The sequence below is a fragment of the Balaenoptera musculus genome, chromosome 21 (assembly GCF_009873245.2).
Source record: "Balaenoptera musculus isolate JJ_BM4_2016_0621 chromosome 21, mBalMus1.pri.v3, whole genome shotgun sequence".
Lineage (NCBI taxonomy): Eukaryota > Metazoa > Chordata > Mammalia > Artiodactyla > Balaenopteridae > Balaenoptera > Balaenoptera musculus.
This window is the reverse complement of record NC_045805.1, coordinates 20,477,754-20,503,909: the sequence shown is the minus strand read 5'-3', so window position 1 is coordinate 20,503,909 and position 26,156 is coordinate 20,477,754. Positions and strand designations below refer to the sequence as shown.

The window sequence follows — 26,156 nt, the reverse complement described above, 5'->3', positions numbered from 1 at the left end:
TGTAAATATGTAATAAAGAGAATATGAAATGAAAAAAGGAAGTCGCAACTAAGGAAACCAAAGGGATTGCATAAGAATCTCTCTTACATATTCTGATCTTTAGACATTAAAATGCAATATGATCAAAGATATATATATACTTGATGTGTATATGTATAAAAGTATATAAGTGTATATATATGTATACATGTGTGTGTTTGTTTATATATGTATGTATATGTGTGTATACTGGAACATATTGTGGTCTTGATTAATTAATAAATTGATGTCAGATTGAAAGAATGGAATTAGGATCCTAAGACTGGAGTTAACATACAGAAAGATTGCAACAAGATACCAAGATATCAATAACAACAAAACTATCCAGTGATATAATGGGATGGTTTGCTTATCATCCAAAGGAGGATTTAAGCAGATACTGAGCGACCAAATGGAGAGAGCGTTGTAGAGTGAACTCTAGAAATACGTGGATGGTTGAACTAAAAATGTCCCAGTTCCTTTTCAATCCTTAAAAACTAAGATATTCAATCCAGCTTCTCCTGGGATTTCCCTTCATCCAACATTCATCCCACTCATCATATAAGCCTCTAAGAATTTTTTTCTAATTTATTCAATTAATTGATTGTTTCAATTATTATCCACATCTGGGTACTCTTGACTTTTCAGTCACAACATTCATGACCTTCCTCTCAATCTTCACTTCATAAATGGCACTTAAGTTTCCATTCTTTCTTTTGCTGGCTTGTTAACATGTCTAATCAAATTAAGTTGCAGTTGGATGCCACCAACTTTTACTTAGTACTCTCATGACTAAAATGAATACTTTATTATTATATTCATTTTCAATTTTCAAGTATAGAGCTAATTTACTTACCATGGGCACTGGAAGAAAAGAATATTGCCTCAGCAGAATGCCTGGTTTGACAGATCTGCTGGACTAGTCTATTATATTGAATCACAAAGATATTATACCAAACAACCAAACAACAACAACAGAAGCATGTAATTGGGTTATACTGATCTCGAGAGAATGTTGTTTCAAAATCTCTCCCTTCAACTCATGCCTACACTTACCAACTCTTATGGCCAGGAAATTATTGTTTATATCTACCCTCAGTTTTTCACCCTGTGGTATAAAGTCATTTCCTTTTTCCTGATTCTCTGCTGCTGGATATCTCAATAGCAGAGTGATATTATTTCCCACAAAATGAGAAAGAGAATAAGGTCATATCAACCATAGAGATCATGTGTAATACTGGTCATAATGATGGACTCCAAGAAGCATCATAAAACAGGTGGGCAGCTACACTTGCTGTGCTGAAAACACAATATTTTGAGAGCAATAACATGTCAAGTTTGCCCAAATAAGAGATGTTAACAGCCACATATTTCCATGTATTGAATGGCAACAGTTGTAATGAAAGTGAAATACGTTTTGTGCAGATCAATAACACTCCCCAATTTACACACCATTTACTACTTCTCACTATAGTATGGCAAGTGGTTTTTGGTATTCATTCTAGAGATAGATACAATCCTAATGTACTAGTGAAAACTAAAATTGATTTTTTTTACTGCTCTAATGTAAGAGGATTACAAATTATTTCACTTTGCGAGTACATGCAGCTTAACCTGATGTGGAGTATTTAGGACTGCTAAAATCTGCAATTACTTAAGTAATTTGGAATTTTTCTGAACAATTATGAATCACTGCATGGATATAAAGGGTATGTTACCTTATAAAAATTATCTTGATACAAAAATTACAACTTTATCTTTCCATTTATTTCAGGTACATATAAATAGCTTACATAGCTAAAGGAAGGATAGTTTTATATTTTGATTATAAAAAAATAAAATTGTGATTTAAAAAACAAAAAAAAGAAAGATATGCCTAAAATAAAATAAGTAAATAAATGTCAAGATTCCTACAGAAATAAATTCCTTTTCATTATCCCAAGGAATATGTTGACATTTACATTTTGGCCAGCTGAGGTTCAAATTAGAGAGCTCCATAGGTACCAGAGACCCAGAGGCCTGTGTGGATCCGGAGGACAAAGATGATGGTTCAATTATTTTCCCTGAATGGCTTATCCAGCTTTGGCTTCAGCATGGGGCAAGGTAATGGGAGGCTGATGCATGCAGCCATGAAATTACACATTTAAGTCTATTTTCTTAATTAATTTAAACATGGTTCAGAAACATACATGCATTTAATCTGAAAATTCCCGTGGCCTGGTCACTGGATAGGATCAAGGCTCCCTAAGGTGAGAGAGTTGATCCTATTTTTCATGAGCTTTTAAAAGATGTCTCTTGATAGAGGAAAAAGAATGCTTGAAATTGTAAGACTTGGAGAAAAATCTACTCTTCTTCTCTTTGAGAAAAAAAATTTTTTAGAAAAATGATGTTGGAGAACTTGCTGTCAGCAACTGCTAGTTTGGCTGATAGTTAAGAGAGCATAAAAAAATCTGCAGGGGTATACATATTGTCCCTACTGTGTGATACACAAATCACAAATGAAGCAGGCACGAGTAAGTGAACACAGGAGCAGAGCTCAGAAGAACAAAAAGATTACAGGTAGAATTAATGACATTTGTGTCAGATACTCTCAAGACTTTTTTTTCTGGGGGGTGGTGGGTACGGGAATGAGCCAGTTCCTGGGACAAAGGAATGGTTCATATGTGTTACCAGAGTCTCATAAAGCTATCATTTGCCTAGTAGCCCCCAGCTCCACCTCTAGCCCCCCACAGGCTCACAGGCCTTGGTCAATGACCCTGAACGTATATCCATGTCTAGGAAGCAGTTATTTTCTCTAATCCTGGAACACATTAAGTCCTGCCCCTCTTCTCTTTGTCTTTCATTTCTTTTTCTAATAAATACCCTTCAGAATTTGCACTGTATTGGAAAAAATGGAACCCCTGCTCAGCTCATTTTTCTCCGTGAGCATATGCTGCTTTATCATGATTTGCACAGTTACAGTTTTTCCTCTTTGGAAGGTTAGGCCACCTGCCGCCCAGGCTCCTACTGCACACAACCGCAGTGCCCTACACTGTGGACAGATGCTGGGCTCATTTTCTAGTTAGAATTCGGTATTAGTGAAGTCAGAAAGAAACGACTCTTGCTAAATCAATACACAGCAGAGTTGTTTTTTTTTTTTAAAGGCAGCCCCACATCAGAAGATCAGTGAAGTTAAATAGCCAGCTTTACACTCACCCCTGAGGATGCAGAGTTCTAAAGAATAATAGCAATTTGGTCAGCAAAGAAAGATACCTGCTTGGATGTGAAGCTATCTGAGGTTTCTAAGCAAAGGCAGAATGGTTTAAAGACAGAGTAGAGAAATTTAAGAATTTAGCCAGTAAATATAAAATGGCTAAACTAGACTTTGCTGAAGCAGCTAATTTTTCCCAGATAAGACATCCTCATAGGTTTATTGTACATGGTCAAAAAACTGAAGCAAAATTCATCTATGGATTATACAATGATTTTGCTAAAATTTTTGTAAAATAGAGATTTAATTCCTGGTTTATCTTTTATTTACCATGACCATGCTCTCTGATAGAATGAGATCACCATGTGATGACAATTATAGACATTGTTCCATGCAGCCCAGGAAAATTCCAGGGTTTAGATTTGATCATGCAGTATATTACATAGAAAGCAAATGTAGAGAGGTAAATACTCTGTATAAAGTATTTCAAAGGAACTTGTGATTTCCTATATTAATTTTAACATGAAATATCATTTCTAAAAGCAGACATTTTTTAGATTCTCAGGTTTAGCAAACAATGCTTCATGCTTATTGATTAAAAGTTTTCTAACTTCCTAATAAATCAATGTGCTGTGCTGTCTCATGATCTAAGTTCCCCACACTCAAATGGCAGGTAGTAAAATATATGTATCATGATTACCTATTGAATGCAGTCATAAAATAATATATGACAGTCTTCGAAATTTCAAGACAAACATGTAAAGATTAAGATGAATAACTGTCAATTAAAAAAATAAAGCTATATCTTCTTTCAACCAAAGGCAATAGATATAAAATCATGGTGGTACTTACCACGGTGAAGTTCATCACTTTCAATATCCAAATTGTCATGGCTAAGTTAACTATCATGGTAACCAACAGCAGAAGGACAAAGAAGTATAAGCACCTCTTTCGCCATCCATAAATTCCCACTGGGTAAAGTTGTGCATTCTCAGCCCTTGGCAGGTTATTTTGTTGTGTTGCTAGTATGTACTGTTCTCGTGTCATCTGAAAAAAAAAAAAAAGAAAGAAAGAAAAGAAGTATTCAAAAATAAAACCAAAGATTTTTTTAAAATCAAAAGGCACAAGATATCTAAGAATAATGGTCAGTGAGTGCTCACACAATTATTGATGAGTAATTAAAAATTAATTTATTTAATTAAAATTAATTGAAATGTTATAAAACCCCTCAAATCCTTATCACTAGTTTTGCTTTTCAAAGCTATTTAACTACCTGTTACATCTCTAAGGTGTGTATCATTTTCAGCGGGGTTTGTCCAACCCTAACATTGACCTTTGCTCTCAGGAGTCTGTGAAGATTCTCAGCAATACTTCCATTTGTCTAAAACCCAGTAACTGTATGCACAGCCATGCTACTCTTGGAATGAACTTCATCTGTTCTTTGGAGTAGACAGAGGCCAACTGTACCACAAGATATTTCTGTGGCTTTAAAAATGCAGGATATAAGGAGCTCAGTGTATATGTTTTAATAAAATGTCAATGTGTTTGCAAAAACCTATGGAAAGAAAATCACTTTTATTTAGAATTACATAGATGTAACTATTTAATTAAAACTTTTATTTAGAATGTTATTTATTTTAGTTGTGTTTCAATGAGTTATCAGTATAAAATTGATCTCTGAAAGAACAAACAGCATATTTACTATCCTGTAACATAATACAGTGATATCAGCAGAAGTCAGTTTTGGAAAAGGGGAGATGGTATTCTATGGTAGTATATAAATTTAGGTTCTAAATTAGTTCTTTCAAAGAGCAAATACATTATTTACTATCTGATAAAACCTAAAAATATGTACTGGGTATACAATTTTCAGAATAATATATTCATTACCTGAAGGATGGGAACTTTAAATTTTATAAAATATGATTTTCTATAGAACAATAATTGTTCATTTTTTTTCTTTTTAGGTTTTTCTCAGATTTCTTGTGCATGCAATTAATAATTAATACACCAACAGAAATAATGCTGAATAAATTATGCAACAATAAAAACATTAATAAAGAATTAAAATTACCTGTTAAGTAGTACAAAATATATAATGTAAGATTATTAATTTATGGTGTTAATTGACTTAATCCTACACTAAATAAAATGTTGAACTATATACTGAGAAATGCAAAATATCCAAGTTATTTGGCTTTCTCCCATTTTTCTTTTTATTTTAGAGCTATAACTTCAAATTGTATTAATGCACTGTTAAATATTATCTCTCCAATTTTTTATGAGTGACATATATTATATGTAATATAATAAAAATAGTTTCATATGTTAAATTATAATTTTAAATGTATTAGAAGAGCTAATACTATTAGATGATTAAGAACAAATTCTTTCATAATATAAAAAATTACCTTTTTCTTTATTGTCATTGTTATTATTTAAATTAATATTTAATATTTTCTTGAAAGTAGCCAAAAAGCTTTAGACCTTAATTACAATTTGGAGGGGAGATGTGTAACTTACTAACTGCTACAAAACGTAAAGTGATATAACAGGTGACAGAATACCATGGGAATTTAGTTTGCCTGAAGATTCTGGTGGAGATTTTATAGTTCTGACAATGGCTATTATTACAAAGTAGAAAATATATTATAGGAAGATGATAAAGGGAACTCTAAGGACCACCACAATTAAAGGGAAGAAAAAGGAAGAGCTATGTTCTTGAAAAGAGGAAGAGTATGGATGTGAGACTGGAGCAAAAGAGCCCAGACACCTGATTATGTCCAGCTGACAAGGAAGAGAACTTCCCTGGTATAGCTGGTATCTGAAGTCACAAGTAAAATGCTGTGACTATTCAGACCATGTATTGTCTTTAATCTCATATTAAAGCAAACTTTCTGTTTAGAATATTCTATTTCTACAAATTCTGTTTAGACATGAAGGTGAGATTAACATGCCTTAGAAAAGAAATGAGAACTTAATAAGTATCTGAAATAAAACAAACACACATTACAAAGAAAATGGTCTTTCAACAATAGAATTGATTTTTTTTGGTAAAGCATCAGAAATTCAGTAAATATATCAAATGCCTCTAACAATTTGAAAAAGCAAATAGCATAACAAAAAGCCAAGAGAAAAAGTTGTCAAGAAAACAAAAAATCTGTTATTTAATTAAAACTATTTTACCACCTCAAGAAATTCAATGATATTTTCTTAAAGATGAGTTTAACGTTATTACTTTATGTATCTTGTTCATCACAAAATACCTTAGAATATCCAAGCTGCAAAAAGACAACAAGATTATAGAGTTTTCTTTAAAAATTTCCTTCTTTCTTAAGTCTCACAGACCTGAGTGTTTTTCAAGATCACAAAAGCTTTCACAGTGGTTACAGGGCTCCCATAGTACTAGAGAAGAACAAGAACAACATACAACTGTAAGAGATTAAGCAAACTACCCTATATTTGAAACTTTTACAACCTTCGCCTAAAATGTTAAATGCTGACCCATTTTCAAGTATTAAACATATTCTGAAATATCTTGGTTCTCCTGGCATTATGAGAATTCCATAAATAAAATAGAAAATTGTTTAATTAAGTGTTTAATGTCATTCTAAAGGAATGTAACAAACGTACACTTGCAGATATACTTATTTTCTCAGAAGAGCTAAGTAAACTTCCTGAAAGAGAAATGGCCAAGATTTCCTGAGAGAATATATCACTGTGCTGAGATGTCTCTCTGGTTAGTCCTCTCTACTTCCTTCTGAAATATAAATTCAACATTCTCAAAATTATTGCTTTGCAATTCTTTTGGTTTTCAAGGTTGTGACTACCCCTATTATTGGTTATTACTTAAAATAATTAGGACTTCCTTCATCTTAGTTTTGCAGTTCTATTTCATACTAGATTTTATGTTTAAAAGCATTCGTTTGAATCAAGTAACTTCTAAAACACAGTCTTTCTTAGCTAAGGTTGAGGAAGTCTTCAGCCTTCTTGGATCCAGATGTTTATCAGCATTCACATTAAGATAAATGCATTTACTTGTATCCTCTTGTAATTCAGGGAAGGGCTGATTTAATTTTGGACTTTGCACTTTCTAGACCTTGTGAACTTTTCAACATTTTTCTCCAAAGGTATGGAAAATCTGGTTTTCAGAAAGGGTTATTTTGTTCAGTAAATTTAATAACTTAGTGTGTAAATACTAGAAGAGAATGAATTAATCATTCATTAATCACCAATGACCTAAACATGATTCATCACTAATAATCTAGCTCTGGAGAATTCTGGTAAAGTCTACTGAGCTGGATGGAATGGGAGAAAAATTAACTAAAGCATCAGAGTCCATTGGCTACTACTCCCCTGCCTCACAGAAGGGGACAACAGTACAAAATACTAAAGCCAAGGTAATGTTATAAATATTCCAATCTACCTGGCATCATTATTTAGGTATTTTGTATAAATACTCAGAGCAAGGCACAGTATTTGAGACTCTAGTCTTCATTCGATAAAATATGTTTTTAGTGACAACTATGTGCAGGCAGAGTTCAAGTTTGCTGCACTCATGAATTTCACATAGTTATGGAAAACACAATAAACCAATAACGTACAAATTTATGTGTATAAATATATAGAAAATGACATATCAAATAGTGATATGCTCTGCAGATGATAAATACAATATAATGGATTCATGATATAAGCAATAAAATATTAAATAGTGATAGATGCTATGAAGATAATAGGCATGGTGATATAATGGGGGCGTGGGAAACTACTTTGAAAGTGGTAGAAAGAGAATGCCTCACAAAGGAAGTGACACCTAAGATGAAATTAAAATGATGGAAATCTTCTATGAAGAAAGTTAAAGGAGATCTTTGAAGATTTATCTGAAGGCCTAATTAGAGTGGGCTAAATAGAAAATGAAATATGAGGAAGTGGAGAGAGTATAGACATTTTTTGAGGGGTAGAGAAGAGCAAAGGAATGGGATTTCAGATGAGAATATGAAGTCAGATGTTGGAGTATTAAATCAGGGACCAGTGTGAGTTTATCTGAAGGATATGAGAGAGAAAATGGTAAAGCAATGAGGTTACTTAATATGAGACCAATAGTCGAGGTGACATCTGGGATACAGAGATGAGTTATGCCTTCTCAGAGGTGTGGTGGCCAAGGAACTAGTGACAATGACAGAAGATCAGCCAGGCAGCTGGGCTCTACAAGGTGGGAATAAAGTAGACAGGTTATAATGATCATAATCCAATGAGAAGAGTTCTTGGTCTTAGTCATGCACTAGTATTCTGACTCACATCAGCATATGCAAAACTGAAGGTAGCTGCACTGTGGTTAGAGTTTGCAGGTGCCTGGCTCTGGGACCTGTGGCACTGAGACTCACCTCCTCCAAAGCCCACTTAATCAGAGGCTCCATCACTACAAACTTGCTCCATTTGGATTTCACTGTATAAGACCTAGAATGCTCATGGGTATAAGTACCATCTTCTCCTTTCCATCCCCACAGTCTTTCCTCTCTTTCAGTAAAGTTTTATTATTTACTTTCTAAAATTGGGAGTAGAGAAAGGAGGGCATTTGTGAATATAATTAGACGTGGCATCTCTCTAGATAGACAGGAAAGGCTAAAGAAAATTTGACATGTCTTAATATTTGTGAGACTAGAAGAAAAGAAGAGGTTAAATGAGATTACAATGTCTGAGATAATTGTTTTACATTGCCATGGCTAAATTAAGGGTAAAAATAAAAGCTATTAATGGAATGCTCTGTTTTATGTTTTGTAAGGAAGAAATATTGTCTGAAAAGATGATCAAGTGACCCACTCACGTTTGTATCCTTATGATCCTAATAGGGAGGGGGTTTGAACAACTTAAATATGGCAGTGAGAACTGAGAAGTATGGAAGTGAATTGTAAGTCATCACTTTTTTAAATCTGAGTTTTACCAAGAATAGAAAAAGGACTCTCGGACTTTGCCCAAAAGCATGAGGACATTAGAAAGTTAGTTCAAGCCCAGGTATTGAGAACCTGTTCTCTCCGGTCCAGATTTTACCACTAAATTGTCAATCTGATGATAAAGGTGTAAAGAGAACCCAATTTTATATTTCAAGTCATATAATTGATGTAATTGTTTTAAAAATACCACATTTAACACTATTGTAATACTACTCACATCAATACTGGCTATAACACAGAGATGTAAGCACACAGACTGGAAGGAAATAGCAGATTATTTGTTTAACTCACTATTTCATTCCTTAAAATTAAAATATAAATTAAGAATCTCAGTTTTGCTCAGACCTGTTCCCTGTGTTCCCTGTTATGGGAAATATGAATATAAAAGAGAAGCATGTGTCTCCTGGAAAGTAAGCTAGATAATTTGGGAAATTGCTTTTAATTTCTGATTACAGAGCTAGCATTTGGCACATTCAAGTAGCAATATGCAACAGCTCTGTGACCATAAAAATTGAATCTCAGTTCCAAAACCCCTTAACTTCCTCACTGGGAATAGCTTAGATTCCAGGAGAAATGGTAAATCATGTTGGTGTCACTGCTCATTAAGTGTTGATCATGTTAGATTTAACACTACAATTGTCTGTTATTTGTTCAGACAAGGAATGGGCACAGCAAGCTAAGTGCAGTCTCAGATTTACATGCCAAGCGTAATCCCAGTCTGGCCATTCTATTCTGTACATCCTAGGGCAAGCCACTTAGCCTTTCTCTGCCCCAATGCCTTCTGCTCTCAAATGAACATTACACTGACTTACATAAGAGCAACGTGGGAGGAGAAAAGTAGAATGCTGAAGTTCCCCTTTCCTTTTAAACAGTAAAAATACTCATTTAAAAAACTTATCTTCCACCTTTTAGCTAGTGGTCCCCTCCTTCAGTGCCGTATAAGTATTTATATTGGAGTTCATTTTAAAAGACATGCTGGAAATATCATTTAAAAAACCAGATGCTTGAAGTGTCCAAATTATACGGCATTAACTTTACACAGCAGAAAGGCATTTTGTTTTCTGTTCCCAGAAAATGAGTCTCTAAACAGCTACTAATGTTGAGAGAGACTGAAAACAATAAAGTCCACTTACCATGGCAATTGAAACTTCTCCCTATCTGTGATACTTAATTCTCAAAGGCACATTCCAAGAAGATGGCAGTTAAAAATTGCTATTTAAGAAAAATGTCCAATTGGAATGAATTTTTTTTCCAGTTGGTTTATGGAAAATGCTGTAGTCAGATTTTACAGCCTGGAAAAGTAGCAGCCTAGCAACTGAATTTCAAGAATGATGAAAGATATCTCAGTCAAATGGAGCTGCCTCTTGAGATGAAATAGAAGAGGACTCTAGCCAAGGCTGATAGTAAAAAAGAAACCTGAATAGACATTAAAAGGGCAACACATTCCCAAATGAATAAAAATTTTAGAAAAATGTGGACATTTACAGAGAATGACCCAGTCATCATTCTGAGCTTATCCTGCATACATTTAGAGTACATTTCATGTACTCTAAAATGAAGCACTTTTACATAGAAAATACTTTTCCAGTATTTAGTTGGATGAAAACTCCATCACAGTTTTTAGCACTTATTCAGTCACAGACTTAGATTTAGGTTCCTAACAATAAAGTCACTCAATTCTCAGACCCCCTCATGTGCTATTAACAGAAAAACTTAGCCATTAAAGTGATTTTGAAGGAGGCTGGGAAGTCTTTTGCCCACTCAGAGTTGTATCATCACCAAGAGATGAAACAACATAGGTATGGGACTTCCCTGGTGGCGCAGTGGTTAAGAATCCACCTGCCAATGCAGGGGACACGGGTTCGATCCCTGTTCTGGGAATATCCCACATGCCGCGGAGCAACTAAGCCTGTGCACCGCAACTACTGAGCCTGTGCTCTAGAGCCTGCGAGCCACAACTACTGAGCCCGCGCGCCACAATTACTGAAGCCCACGTGCCTAGAGCCCATGCTCTGCAACAAGAGAAGCCACCGCAATGAGAAGCCCGTGCACCGCAATGTAGAGTAGCCCCCGCTCACCGCAACTAGAGAAAGCCCTGGCGCAGCAACGAAGACCCAATGCAGCCAAGAATAAATAAATTAATTAATTTAAAAAAACAAAAAACAAAAAACAACATAGGTGGTGTGAGCATCATTCACACTAAGACTGCAAGCATGAGAAGCCCGTAGGAAAGCACTGCTACACATGCACAGCAGGAGGAAAGGGAAAAATCTTTAAGGAAACACAAATTTGCCAGAAACACGGCTGGAGAGCTTAACTGGGCAACCAGAAAGCCCATAATATTTAAAGCAATAGGATCAACAGGAAAACATCTTTAAAGGACAATAGTAAGAAAGAGAATAGGAGAAAGAGTAAGGCTTATTGGCTTTTGTCCTAACAGCAAGCAGAAAAACTTCAAGAGAACAAGAAAGATACAGTATGGCTTCCACAGCCTTGATGATTAATTGGAAAGCACCAGTGGTTGTGAAAAATCTTGCAAACAAATTTCAAAATACTTATTCTACTGAAAGTCACTTTTTCCCCACTTTCACAAACTTAGTTACATTTTACTACATTAATTTAAATTATTTATAGTATAGTCAAATTTGGGGTTTGTTTTGTTTTGTTCTGTTTTTTGGTAAAATTCTCTAATGTGTAATGAGCTCTTAAGAAATGTGTTCTGCTTGAGGTTAAGCTCAGTTTTGGAGATGAGGAAAAGAGGAGATTCATGGAGAATATGTTTTAATTTAGAATGTACTGCTTTAAATGAATTAAACAAAGATGACTTTGTAAAGATCCAGATGATCTCGTCAAAACAAGTTTTTATCCCCAGCATAACTAAATGTTCACTACCTGGATGAAGACAAAGCCACTGGGCCAATAATTAGATTTCAAATCTCTTGAATTTTTGTTTTAAAGTGGGGGGAAAAGATAGGGCCCATTTTTGATATAACAAGTTAGTGGCAGAGAGGAAATGCAGACCAGTTCAGCATCTGATGCCATGAAGGAAGGGTGTAGAAGGAAGCCTGAATAGTCATCATGAAGTGGGACCTGTGTGGACAGATATCTCCATCAGTGCTGGAGAGATGTCGCCTGAGGGTTGTCCCTGATCCTCCGACTCTCCCCCTGTGGAATCTTAGTAGGGGCCGTTCGGGAGAACATGGGCTAGGAGAAGAGGTGAATGCTTCGTCCATCATTACTCATACTAACCTTGGTCAGGCACACCTAGATTGTGAGTATAACCTGCCTGTCCACCAGAGGTGAAAATTGGAAAGAGAAATGGACTGATGGCACTCTGATTTTAGTTTATACACCACAAATCAGGCTCTTTTCAGTGCTGGTATTAGAAAACTGAATAAGATTAACTGGTTATTCTTCTCAGCTGAGGAGCTTTGGTGATGATATGTGTGTTGTATTCCTTTTCTTTTCAGTTGTTTTATTGTTGTTTCTTGTCTTAGCTGAGGAAGGGTAGCAGAATATGCCACCCCAAAATATGCCACTTTGGCACATTGATTCTTTTGAGCTATTGGCACTTGAAAAACAGCAAATACAGGGAGAGGATTTCTCTGAACTCCCCTTCTCTGCCTGTAGATGGATTCAGCAAAAGGAACTCAATTATCATAAATCCCCTCCCCAGGAGTTGCATCAACCAGGGCAAATTGACTCGTGTCACCCGAGAGGAGAAGGCCCACTTTGTCACAAACTATTCACACCCCCCATCTAGTCTTCTAAGGGCCCATTCATCTTTCCTAAACGTCATTTACTCTCCCCTAAGAGACCTACATTTCCCTCTTCTTTCCCTATTAAGGTGGTATTTAAGCCTGAATTCTAAGCCACTTCTTTGAATTACTCATTTTTCCCTGGGCATCTCTCGGGCATGCAGGAGGGATACATTTTAATAAAATTCTGTTTGTTTTTTCTCTTGTTAATCTGTTTTTTATTATAAGATTCTCAGCCAAGAATGCATAAGGGTAGAGGGGAAATTATTTTTCCTGCTTTACACTCACAATGAATGCCTTTGCTTAGAATTCTTTTATAGTCACCCTAGCACCAAACACAGAGCTAGATATGCTATCAATGATAAATTGAGATTAGTACCCACTTTTACTGAATACCTGCTCCATGCTAGGCATTCTACTGGTACCTTTATTGTTGATTCAGCTGAAATCAAATTGATTTTTATATTAACTCAGAAAAGGGGGCACTTTAGGAATCATAAAGATGCCATTTAGTATATTACTGTTACATCCATGGCCTTCATTAAATAACTCAAAAATATTTGCTGACTCTATGGATGGATGAATATATTTAGAAAGCATAGAATTCAGGCAATTGGAAACATATTTAGGGAGCATGGTGAGAGTGAATGGAATTATATGAGATTCAAAATAATATACAATTGTGGACTTATTTTTTCCATTTGTGAATTGGAAAGCTGTAGCTTTTTCATGTCCTTAATGGATCAGATGATATCTCAGGGATGGTAGTGGGGTCCTCTTGAGACAATGATCCTTAAAAACATATCTCTAATTTGAACTTCAAATATAAGCCCCAGTTCTGAATCTCCAGCACTCTAAATTCGGAAGCTTCTGAATCCAATTAAGTATATACAATTGAGCTATTTATTTGTCCCAATGTCTCTGATTCTATTGATAACAGCACAATATTTTAAGTCACTGTACATAAAAAATGAAGAATTTTATTGATGCTAAGATCCTATGTCTCTTTTTTGGGAGGTGGGGAGCATATAGCTCCATCTTTCTTTATTTTTCATATTTTCCACATATATCTGTTTGTATCAGTCCTTATTGTCAGCATTCTGTTTTAGGATTTATCATAGCAAGATTATTTTAAAGTTTTCCGACTTCTGACTTATTTCTTGCCTCTATTGCTTAGTCTCAACACATATTCCCAAAGCATAAATACCATCATGTTTATTCGTATATTAAATAAAAGTCAGTTTAGCACTTTCTACTCACAAGGCATCTTTCTAGAAGCTACAGACGCAGCAGTGAAGATGACAAACAAAAATTCAGTTGTCACAGGTCCCCCCCTCCCACCCAGGAGTTTCATCAACCAGGGAAGATTAAGTCTTGTCATGGGAGAGGAGACTAGAAGGTGACATCACACCCAGACACACTTTGTCCAAACTATCACACCTCCCATCTATTCTTCTAAGGGCCCATTCATCTTCCCTAAAAATCTTTACTCTCCCCTAAGAGGCCTACTTTCCCCTCCCCTTTCCCTATTAAGGTGGCATTTAAGCCTAAATTCTAAGCCACTTCTTTGGGTTACTTATTTTTCTGTGCTATCTCTCAGGTATACATGAGGGATACATGTTAATAATCTGTTTGGTTCTCTCTTGTTAATCTGTCCTCTATTACTAGGGTCTCAGCCAAGAACTCAGAAGTGTAGACAGAAAATTATTTTTTACTCCCTTACACCACGAACACTGGTCCACGGGGCAGGAAACCAGCTGGCTGCACACAGCGGGCTGTTGTGCTCCCGTAGGACCTGCCCTGTGCTTTCTCTGTGTGGTAAACAAAGTGCTTTCTGAAAAGCTTACATAGAGGCCAGACTCCATATTCTCCCACTTGTTTTCTTATTGCATTGTACAAAATTATATATTTTTAATAATTTTATTCTCTCCAAAGATCTGGAGAGCTGTATTCCAGGCCACAATACTTAATTTAGGCTTCTACCTGATGATCTGAAAAGGCCATGGCCATATTATAAATTGGTGACCTTTGTAAATTGCATTTAGCTAGTTTAAAAGTACCCATCTTACAGTCAAGAAACTGCACAGATAGAAGAATATAAAAGAAATGTTTAAAAACATGTCAATTGCTAGTTCTAAGAATAACTGAAAATATCAGTAGCCAAGGTGAAGCTTGAGATATATGTGTGTGTGTGTATATATATGTGTGTGTGTGTGGGTATACATGTATAATTTATATTTATAATACATTTATACTATTTACTTATAGTACATAGTATACTTTAGAAAAGGTAGGTTGGAATGAATAGGAAAAGAAACAATAATAAAAATCACTTGTTTAAAACACCTTAAAAAATCTAATTTAAAAGAGCTAAAATTCACATATTTTAATTCATTTGAATCATTGTATGGCTTTAATGATGAATTACAAAGTACTCATACACTACATTATTTTCATGATACAGTATTAAGGTGAAATTACAATAATGCATGGTCTAGTGCCATGTGCAGAATTTTGCATTTTAACAGTACTTCAGTGCTGCCTATCAGATGTGTTTATGCCCAGCTTGTGTTTGGTCATATTCCTAAACTAGAAAGCTAAATGTTTCCATGTAATCTGAAAATAAAATGAAATGAGTTAGTTTATTTTTAATAATACCCACCCAAATTACTTTCTATTAAGAAATGAAAAAGAATCCTTTTCAGTGAAAAAAGAACCATATTTTAACACTGAATGATTCTTCATTTGAGGGAAAGAAAGGGAACTAACTAAGGAAAATGATCTCATTGAGATTATCATGTGCTAGATAGTAATGTCCAACAAGTGTTACTCATTTAATCCTAACCACCACCCTACAAGGGAAACTGTTATTATCACCCTTTTTTATTTTTATCTTTTTTATACCACCCTTTTTTATAAGATAAGAAAAATGAGGCCTGGAGAATTTAGGAAATTTCTCCCAGAGGAAATAGGGGCAAGAGCTACTAGAGGCAGGAGATGTAAAACGTACCTTCTGATTCCTGAACTTACTTTCTCAGCCGGACCCCACGCTGCCTATGGCCTAAGTACTCAGCCAGCCCTTGACCTAGGTTATCTCATGTATTCATCAACACCACTCTACAGAAGTTGACTATTGCAAGTCTCATTTTAGTACCTAATAATCTACAGCCCCTGAAATTAACATACTTAAAATCCCACAGATGAGCAGGAAATTGATTTTTGGATTCAGGTGTAGAGATTGATATGGGAGTTATTGTTGATGTTTTGGTTTTTTTAATTATGTCACACTACTCTCCCAACAAATATTTACTGAACACCTACTCCATGCAAAGCATTTAAAATACATTTACGTATACACCAAACCATCTCTAGTATCCATAAACAAATAGGCAAATGAATGTAATCTGTGCTTCCCCCACTGTGAGATTCTGTACTACAGGGGGTAAGGAAATTGTGAAAAGTGTAATCACTTCAGACAGTAAATAAGCATGACATTAAACATCTTTGATTCACCTAAAGAGAAATCTATTCTCTTTTACATTTGCTTCCAAGCTTTCTTAGCACATCATGTGGAAAGTCGTTCTTATGCTAGTAAGCAAATTACTAATTTCTAGCCCTTCCCCTCAGAAAAAGAGCTGTTGGGGAAGTTTTCAGTCAAACAGTATGTCTCTAGTTAGGATATAATAAATTTGTTTTGTTTTTGTTGCATTTATCTTTCCTGCTACCTTACAGCAGGTGAAACTGGCTGTATCTTTCCAGTTATCTTTTAGTATGCTGTCTTTTGGCGAGACAGGTTTCTAGTTTACCGTACTGGTCTAAAATTTCCTTTAAAAATAGCTTTATTTACATAGAGGTATATGTGTTGTATAAATATGGGGGAAATCATAAAGTTTGTAGAAAGTGACTAATGTTTGGAAAGCAGCTATTAGCGCCGTCCTCTCCATGTGTGAACTTGGACATGATATTTGTGCTCTATGTACCTTCCCTGTAAAACGAGAGTGACGAAAATCTGCCTAGGGTTTGTTTTAAGCGTATATTGAAAATATATAGACAAATGTAAAGTGAAAAACAGGATGAGAAAAAAATGGTGAGAGGTTAAATTTGTTTACTGCTACTCCGTGAAGTAAGTCTATCCTGAGCTGAGCCTTCTAAAAGGAAAAGAAAACTGAAATTTGTAATCAGAGCAAGAAAAGGGAAGACCCAGGTACTGTCTAACAAGGGGAGCCGTGTAGTGGAGTGGAATGAGGGAATATATAGTAGGGGTAAGAGTTAACTGTAAGGTGGCTAAGGTAATTCTTAGGAATGGAACATTTATTATTCACCTACACCTAAGAAAAATGGCCAAATTAAGATTGAATTAAATTCTAAGGACTTATTTTATGTCCCTGAGATGGGTTCCGGGAAGCAGTCCTCTGAAAACAGTGACCTGAAGGCACTTGCTTAAAGCCATAGGCATGCTCTCACGCACCTGTTCTTCACAGTCTTTTTTACATAACAGATTAGAGAGCAATAGGTCACAGATCAGTGCAATTACCTTGGACAGAATCCAACTTCAGTGGAAGAAGTTTCGTGCTCTAAACACAACATGGGTAGATGTATACACCAAGAGTGCGGTGGCTGCTCAGCAATTAATCCACCGTTCCCTAAATTTGAGTTTAGTGATACAAATAAAAGAGTGTTGCAACCTTCTTAATGTAAGGAGGGATGTGAAAGGTGGAAAATGATGAATCATTCACGCTCGTCAGATGACCCACCAGAGCGTTCTTGTAAAGAGTCATCGCCGAGAAAGCACGCTATGAAACCAGTAAGGTTTAACATACTTCAGATTTACTATATTAAAAATCTTGGGCTTCCCTGGTGGCGCAGTGGTTGAGAATCTGCCTGCCAATGCAGGGGACACGGGTTCGAGCCCTGGTCTGGGAAGATCCCACATGCCGCGGAGCAACTAGGCCCGTGAGCCACAACTACTGAGCCTGCGCATCTGGAGCCTGTGCTCCGCAACAAGAGAGGTCACGATAGTGAGAGGCCCGCGCACCGCGATAAAGAGTGGCCCCCACTTGCTGCAACTAGAGGAAGCCCACGCACAGAAACGAAGACCCAACACAGCCAATTAATTAATTAATTAATTAATTAATTAATTAAAAAACTAAAAAAAAAAATCTTTAAGTAATGCTTCTAAAAATAAAGTTTCAAATCTAAATGGTGCATTTATTTACAGATTAAGATTTCTAACTGCCAAAACAGATATTTAAATGAGGACTGGATTACTAAATTAATACTAAAAGCCTATAAACCATGCTAAGTGCATTTGTGAAATAGTCATTAACTGAATAAATAAGCCTATTGTGCTATATGGACTCAGTAACCACTCAATAAAAATAGATAAATATACAAAAACAACTTACCACTATTTTTCTGCTATCGTATAGAAACATCTTAGATATTTCAATTTTTACTTGATCTTACTTATCTTTGATATTATCAAATTAACTTTACAACTATTTTATGTACTTTCAAACAAGAAAGAAATAAAAGAATTAAAACATTCTCAATAATATATTGGAATGATATTCAACATTCAACATTCTAATCTGCTCACAATAATGAAATATATACATGTTTTTATCTGAATTTCATGAATTGGGTAAAATTTTATGTGTCCTTTCTAGCCAATAGGCCATGTTTCACTGATTGAACATATTCTGTTCACTTATTTATTTCCAGGGCCAAACCATGCCTGACCCATTAAAATAATGAATAGTCACTGAAAAAATGTGGAAAAGAGCGAAAGAGTGTGATTTTTAAAATTTCAGTTTTATTGATTTATAATTGATGTAAAATTGTAAGATATTTAGAGTGTTTAGCCTAGTGATTTGATATATGTGTACATTATGAAAGGATTTCCTCCCATCTAGTTAATTAACATATCCATCACTTCACATACCTATCTTTTTTGTGTGATAATATTTAAGATCTATTCTCTTAGCAAATTTCAACTATACAATACAATACAATGTTATCAACTAATAGCCACTGTTTTATGTGAGCTCCTCAGACCTTATTCATCTTAAAGCTGAAAGTTTCTAACACTTTTACCAGCCTCTCTGTACTTCCCCTACCTTCAGCCCCTGGCAACCACGTTTCTTCTTTCTGTTTCTATTAGTGAGTAATTTTTACTTTCCTCTTTCTATTTTCAGCATAATGAGCTTGATATGAACTGCAATAAAGTACACTCTACAGTACACAAGGGATCCGGGAAATTATGACAGACTTTCACAGTCCTTGTATACCTTTCCTTTCCTATACTCCACCTTCAACTGAAACCTATTTTATTAAATTTGTGTGGAATTTGGGGGAACAATATACATTTTGGAAATATACATGCAAGTTTGGTGATAGAGAGATGGCAAAGGTCTGATGACAAATAGAACCATTTATTGTCACTAGGTGACTCACACAGGTGTCAAGCTCCCCCTAGCCACCACCTGTGTGCACACTTTCCCCAGTCCATACCTAGGCCTCCACAGCCCACCCCAGGAAGGGAGGCATTCCCATGTCCACCAGTTTTCAGCAGAACAGCCAGATCCAGGGGATGGGCTCTCCTCTGCCTCCCCTTTTTCCAGCTACCTCACAGGCTTGGGCACTGGCTACAGGTAGTGTCACATTTTCTCTGCCCATGTGACTGAATAACCAATCAAAAATATTATTCTAGAATTTCACTGCAACTGAGATTATGTATTATCACTACTCTCAAAAGTAGTTTGGGAGATTTAGAAAAAGTAAATATAATTTAATTAGAGTTAACATTAATATGTATAAGTGTTTAAATGTTTGATAAATTCTAGTAGACACAGTGAGGGCCATTTTAGTAAATTCAGCAATGAATGAGGAAGTAAGTGACTTCTAATTTTAGCAAATATCTTCAAAAAGATTGATGAAGAAAAGGGAATAAAATTTGGATTCATTAGCCCGTAAAAGAAAAATCCTGTTCTGTAAGGGTCTAGCATATTCATTAAGACTTTATCTCTCTGTGTACAAATAGAATATGCAAAACTTAATTCTTACTAAATAATACCTCATTTGTGAATTTATCACTGTTTAATTAATTTTATTATTGAAAATTTGTGGGGTTTTTATAGATCATTTTTTTCTTATTCTACTGTTTATTTTAGGATCTAAAAAGGGCACGTGCTCCACATTTTGGAAAAGTTATCTAGATTTGTAATATCCACAGTGACATAATTTTTTGCCTTTATCCCTACCTCTAGCAATATCATCATTTACACATAGCAAGCTCACAGAAAATGTTTAAATAATTAATTTCTGTTTGCTCCCCAGAAACAGGAAGAGCAAGGGAAGTATTTAGAACTTAGGCCAGCTCATCATCTTTTATTTATACACTATTAGCTAAAATGTCAACAACCAATGTTACCAAAGTACCTCAAGTGTGGAGTGCTTTACTAAATGAGCCGCCCATGAAAATACAAAGGAGTGAATGTATTAAGTATGTTTAAGTATTTAGAAAATAAAAATTAAAATTTACCTGCGTGTAAATGAACAAATGTATAAACAGAGACCCTAATCAGAAGTGCATGTTCTCATTCTTCCCTCCTTACCCCATGCTGAGCCAACAATGCAGTCCCTCTGCCCTTAACACTCTTTCTAATTAGGCAGTGTGCCTTGCACACTTATTTTTTAAAATCAAACAATGTAGTATCAAGATCTTGCACTGGGTATATACTGAATTAATCCACCCCTTCTTTACATTATTAAGATTAGTTAAACCTTTGGGAAATTGTATCAAGTATGGCACTATGAGAATACACAATTTTCTGAGAACATTGGATTTCTAACAATCACTTATTTTCAACCTTTATATCCTATATAATCAGTTGTGTTAAGCTGTCCCAATTTGCTGTTTTGAGGCAGCTTAATTAATGAGCCTTCTGGGCAAAGGAAATCAGTGGAGACTTATGGAGTGGCTAGGGAGTGGCATATGGAAATGTAAAAAAATGTGGACTTTGTGTGTATATGCATAATCATTTTTTCTCTTGGTTTTCTTTTGTATATCTAGTTTAAGTACAATTCTGCATCTAGACAGACAAATAGACTAAAAAAATCCATGTAAGTTCCCCTGAGTCTAAGCAGATGTTATATATGCCAGAGAGTGATATAGTTTAAGATGAGTATTTCTGTTCCATTGAGTACTCTTGTTGTCTACTGAAGTGATTTAAGGTGCAGTTAACCATGAGTGGTTCTGAAGTACTGTAGGTCTGTTGGGTTGAAGATTTACTCATGCATAGCCTGTTTTACTGCTACCCAACAGAAAGACAGTGTGGAGAAAGGGTCCTGGAGAAGGATAGAGTTGATTAAAAAAAAAAAAATCACAAATACAGAACACTCAGTAAGCTGTGGAAGGGAAAGGCAAGAACAGCCAAACTGTAAAGTGGGTAAGTATTAGAAAAAGAATGTCCAGGGCCACAATTTTCAAAAATAAAATTATTATCCCATCCATCAAAATACTTTAGAATATCAGTACTAAAATAGGTCATAAAATTAAGGGCTAATTTCAATTATGATTTTTCACTTATTGGAACAAGTTTCAAGAAAACCATTTTGGAAGTTTAAAAAATAATAATACTTTAAATGGAAGGGTCCTTATGACAGAAACCTTCAAAAATACTAAAAGTTAATCTAGAAATAAGAGATTATAAGCTTATTCAGTGTATTATAATCATTCTTGTACTAATTATCTGAAGAAAACTTTAATGGAAATATTTAGAGGATAATGGTAGTATAAATAAGTAAATAAATAAACTGACAAAGAAGAATAGTAGTAGAAATAAAACATATTTATACAGAGAAAACATTAAGAAATTAAGTAGTACAAATTGATTTCTCAGAAATGAGTTACATTTATCAATAAATGGACTAGAATAAAATAGAAGTTTAAAAATATTGAAAAAAATTATTGGTAAATAATTATCTTTATGGTTCACACAAACAAAAAAATGGTTTAAACCATCTGTAGGAGATGTTTAACACAGGGATGGCAAATTGGTTATATCACGAGTGCCCATTCTGATCAATCTGTAGTAGCTGCTTGGAGAGATGGATGGAGGGAACTTCTCCCAGACTCTGGGGGAAGGAGTGCAATGAATGATTATGGTGCAGGAGGCTGACTCAGTCCAGCACATTTGCTCATATTTACCATCCTTTCTCTCTTTCAAAGAAGAAGGTAATCAAACATTAACACTACAATTTCAAAAGTAAATGCCTTTTTTGAGATTCATATCTACTGCACCACACAGACACAAGTACCCGTGAGATTTTCTCCTAAAATAGTAAAATTCCAAGGTTAGGGAATAAGTTGTCTCATACATTTGTCACTATTTTTTTCACAGTGCTCAGTGTACGTTATTGACAGACTATATTAGAGTCCAAGTCCATAATAAACTTCCAAATCTCACAGCATGAGGTAATAGATTCAGGGGAAGAGAGAGAGTGAATTATACTAGTTTTTCCAGAGACAAAACAGAATCACTCATGTTTCGTATAATGTAGCTTTGGAGTCTGGATAGCTTCCCCAAGAGTTACTGCTCTTCATTAAAGACAAAAAGCAAAGCACTTCCTACAACTTTTCAAACTGTCGGTTATGCCAGGACACTCTGAAAAGAGTTGAGAGTATTACAATAAACATAACAAAGGGAAATTGGTGAACAAAAAGCGAAGTTAGAGCATACTACTTAAAAACCTTTAATTAGTCTGAATGCTTTTCATACACATTATTACAAAAGAAGTGTGTATATATGTATATATGTATATATATACATGCACATAGACACATATACATGTACAATAATATACTCGTATATTTTGGAGTCTATCACTAAGATTAAACTCTCATGAAATCACCATACTCTTTAATAATTCCAGAAAGATGAGAAATCTGTGATTATTTGTCTTTAATATTTTTCAGAGAGGAAAAATTTCAATTATTCATCAATAATCATGCCTATCATCTATATTCAATTATCATCTCCAAATTCTCTATCTTTCTTTACAAAATAATGTATATCCAAAATAATTATGTAATTTACATTCAAAAATACTTTAAATTATAAATCATAATTTATATCAATCAATAAATAATTTACCTCTTAATTTATATAGGCATTTTCTTTCTTTTAAAAATTTTTATGTTCCCCTTTTAAGGTACACATCTATGTAAGATTTTCTAAATTATTTCTGTAACAGGGCAGGGTATTAAATAATGGACTTGTTTTTTCCAAAACTGACTCTGTTAGGGATACAAGACTATAAGACCTTGTCCTTTTTCTCAAGGAGTTTACAATCTATTTGTATATTTAGATGTTAATATAAGGTGTAGATTTGGGCACACAATGAGGGTTACACACCACATATATTTATGGGGCAGAAGTGAGAACAATTATTAGGTGTTTGACTTGGAGGAGATGGGTTACAAATGGGCATGGAAAGACAAGTAGAATTTGAATAGACTGTCAGGAGAAAAGACGTGATTCTCTAGAGGCCAAAGCCCAGACAACATGAGAAAATGATGGAAGCTGGAACATGCAGGTAACGGTTGTGTGGGAAGTAGGCTGAAAATTAGTATGAATTTATTTTTATGATATGGACTTGGGGTAGATCATGGAGGGCTTATATTTTAGGCAAAAATTTTAATTTTATGATAAAAATAATATGTGTGTAATGAAGAACATTGGAAGAATTTGAGCTAGTGAATAGATAGATGTAATTAGTGTGTTGCGATATTAATAAAAGGAAAGGAAACAGAAGACAGGTGAGAAGTGGTCATACATGAAAACAAGATTATTATAAAAGATTAGGTTTTGATGTACATTGATTTTGAGCAAAGATAGTAAAAGTGAAAACAAAAGAGTTATGGGTCGTTTAGGGCCAAAGACAGGATAAATTTAATTTTTTTTCACAGTACTGAGGACAATGTCAAGAATACAGTAGAATTCCATAATATATAAAAAAGGATGGGAAAGAGGCAGATAGCAAAACAGTTATTAAACACATGTTCTGTGTAAGCATTGGGCTAGGTAATTTCACATACAATATTCATTATATGCTATAATAACCTAGAAGATAATTTCATTATGCCCATTTTCACATAAAGAAACAGACTAAATGAGGTTAGAAAGTTATTCAGAATCACTTGACAAGCAAATTATGTCTTAAATTAGTAACTTAAAAGTTTGCATAAATCTTGAGCTCAGATACTCTCCACCACCTTGAGCTACAGGAAACAGTAAGAAAAATTCTAACTTACTTGAGTTGCAAGGTAAGGATGCTTACAGGTCATGAAATAAGTATGAAAGTATCCTGAAAATGTCAATATTTAAGTAATCCCCTGAATTTAGATAATCTCTACCAATAAACATTCGTTTTTAGTTTCCCCACTCAAACATAAAAACCTTAAGAAGTGTTTGCATTTTCATTTGTATTATTTTTTAAATTTTATTATTTTTTTATTGGAGTATAGTTGCTTTACAACGTTGTGTTAGTTTCTGCTGTACAGAAAAGTGAATCAGCCACACGTATACATATATCCCTTCTTCCTTGGATTTCCTTCCTATTTAAGTCACCACAGAGCATTCAGTAAAGTTCCCTGTGCTATACAGTCTGTTCTCATTAGTTATCTATTTTATACATAGTAGTGTATATACGTCAATTCCAATCTCCCAATCCACCCCATCCCCCTCCCCCAGCTTGGTATCCATATGTTTGTTTTCTACGTCTGTGTCTCTATTTCTGCTTTGCAAATAAGTTCATCTATATCATTTTCTAGATTCCACATATATGCATTAGTATACAATATTTGTTTTTCTCTTTCTGACTTATTTCACTCTGTATGACAGTCTCTAGGTCCACGTCTCTACAAATGACCCAATTCCATTCCTTTTTATGGCTGAGTAATATTCCATTGTATATATGTACCACACCTTATTTACTTATCTTGAAACTTCAACTGTAGCTACACAAATATTTAACAAAAACTTTGAATGAATGACATTTTATAATATCTATTTTTCTATCTTTTTAGTTCTGAAAATGATGAGTTAATATTCCTAGACTCTTTAGTATTTTTTTCATGTTTTATTGTAGGGCTACTCAACTATTTTAATAATTATGACTTCCATATTATGCAGATTGCATTCTCTCAAAGGTTTCAACATCTATAATTGTTGAGAGTTAACATGGAACCAAGGCAAAAACAAACCTTTTAGAGTCTTTCAGAAACCTGTAAAGTTTTACTCTCACCCTACAAAGGTTATTCATTTATGAAAAATATATATGGTGCATTCTCTGAACTTGAAAATATAACTACAATTGAAATTAATAATACAAGATTAGTTCAATACTTAACAAAAAATGCTTATACATTCTTGATATATCTGATACACAAAGATTAATTAAATGCTTAGTGTCCAAAATGGATAAGAGGATTAATTAAAAATAAAGCAAAGGTTTCATGTGATTGTCAATTCTGTATATATACTAGCAAACCATGAGTATTCCAAGAAGAGAATTTAAATCGCCCTTGGCTAACGATGCAATAGTGAAACTAACCACAGGATTGCTTTCATTTCAAGTTGCTCAGACAAAGAACAAAATCCAAATAAGTCCTCATAAATGCAAAGTGAGATGTCATTAAGCAAAGCAAAGTTACTCAGTGAAGCACCTCACAAAGTCTAATTACTGTGATCAATAAGGCATATCCAGGGATGACTACAGTTGTATTAGAAAAATACTGTTTGTCATTGCAAGTTCTTTTTTGAATATCTATGTTTTTAATGGGATAGTTTAGATGGGACAAAGTCATTTGAGGATGGTAATCACCTGCTTAAAATACAGATTATACAAGTTCAGGTCCTTATACCCTGTAGAACAAATTCATTAAAATACATAGTTTAGAATATCAAATATTTGCAAATTATTCTTACCTAATTCTTAAGTGAATAAAACAAGACAAACTTTGATTTTTATTATTTATTTTATGTTAAAATTTGAGAAAGCAATTTTTAAAGTTAGGCATACGCATTAAAGACAATATATGCAATCTGTAATAAATATTTCATTTATGTGTCATACAAAAACTTCTCATTTCATTATGAGATTCAGAAGATTTCCAAATGATAATTGAGTTCAAATGAAACTTTAGCAGAGGGTATAGCAAGATGTTCTTTG

At 34.5% G+C, this 26,156-nt stretch overlaps 1 protein-coding gene across 2 annotated transcripts in view; it reads right to left on the bottom strand.

The window, feature by feature from the left end:
• SGCZ (sarcoglycan zeta) overlaps positions 1-26,156 on the bottom strand; it is a 902,846-nt gene that overhangs the window by 299,322 nt on the left and 577,368 nt on the right. For both annotated transcript variants that reach the window (XM_036838469.1, XM_036838470.1), the window contains one exon: positions 4,061-4,255. In XM_036838469.1, the coding sequence (XP_036694364.1) occupies positions 4,061-4,255 (195 nt within the window). Of the gene's footprint in view, positions 1-4,060; positions 4,256-26,156 lie in introns of those variants that run through there.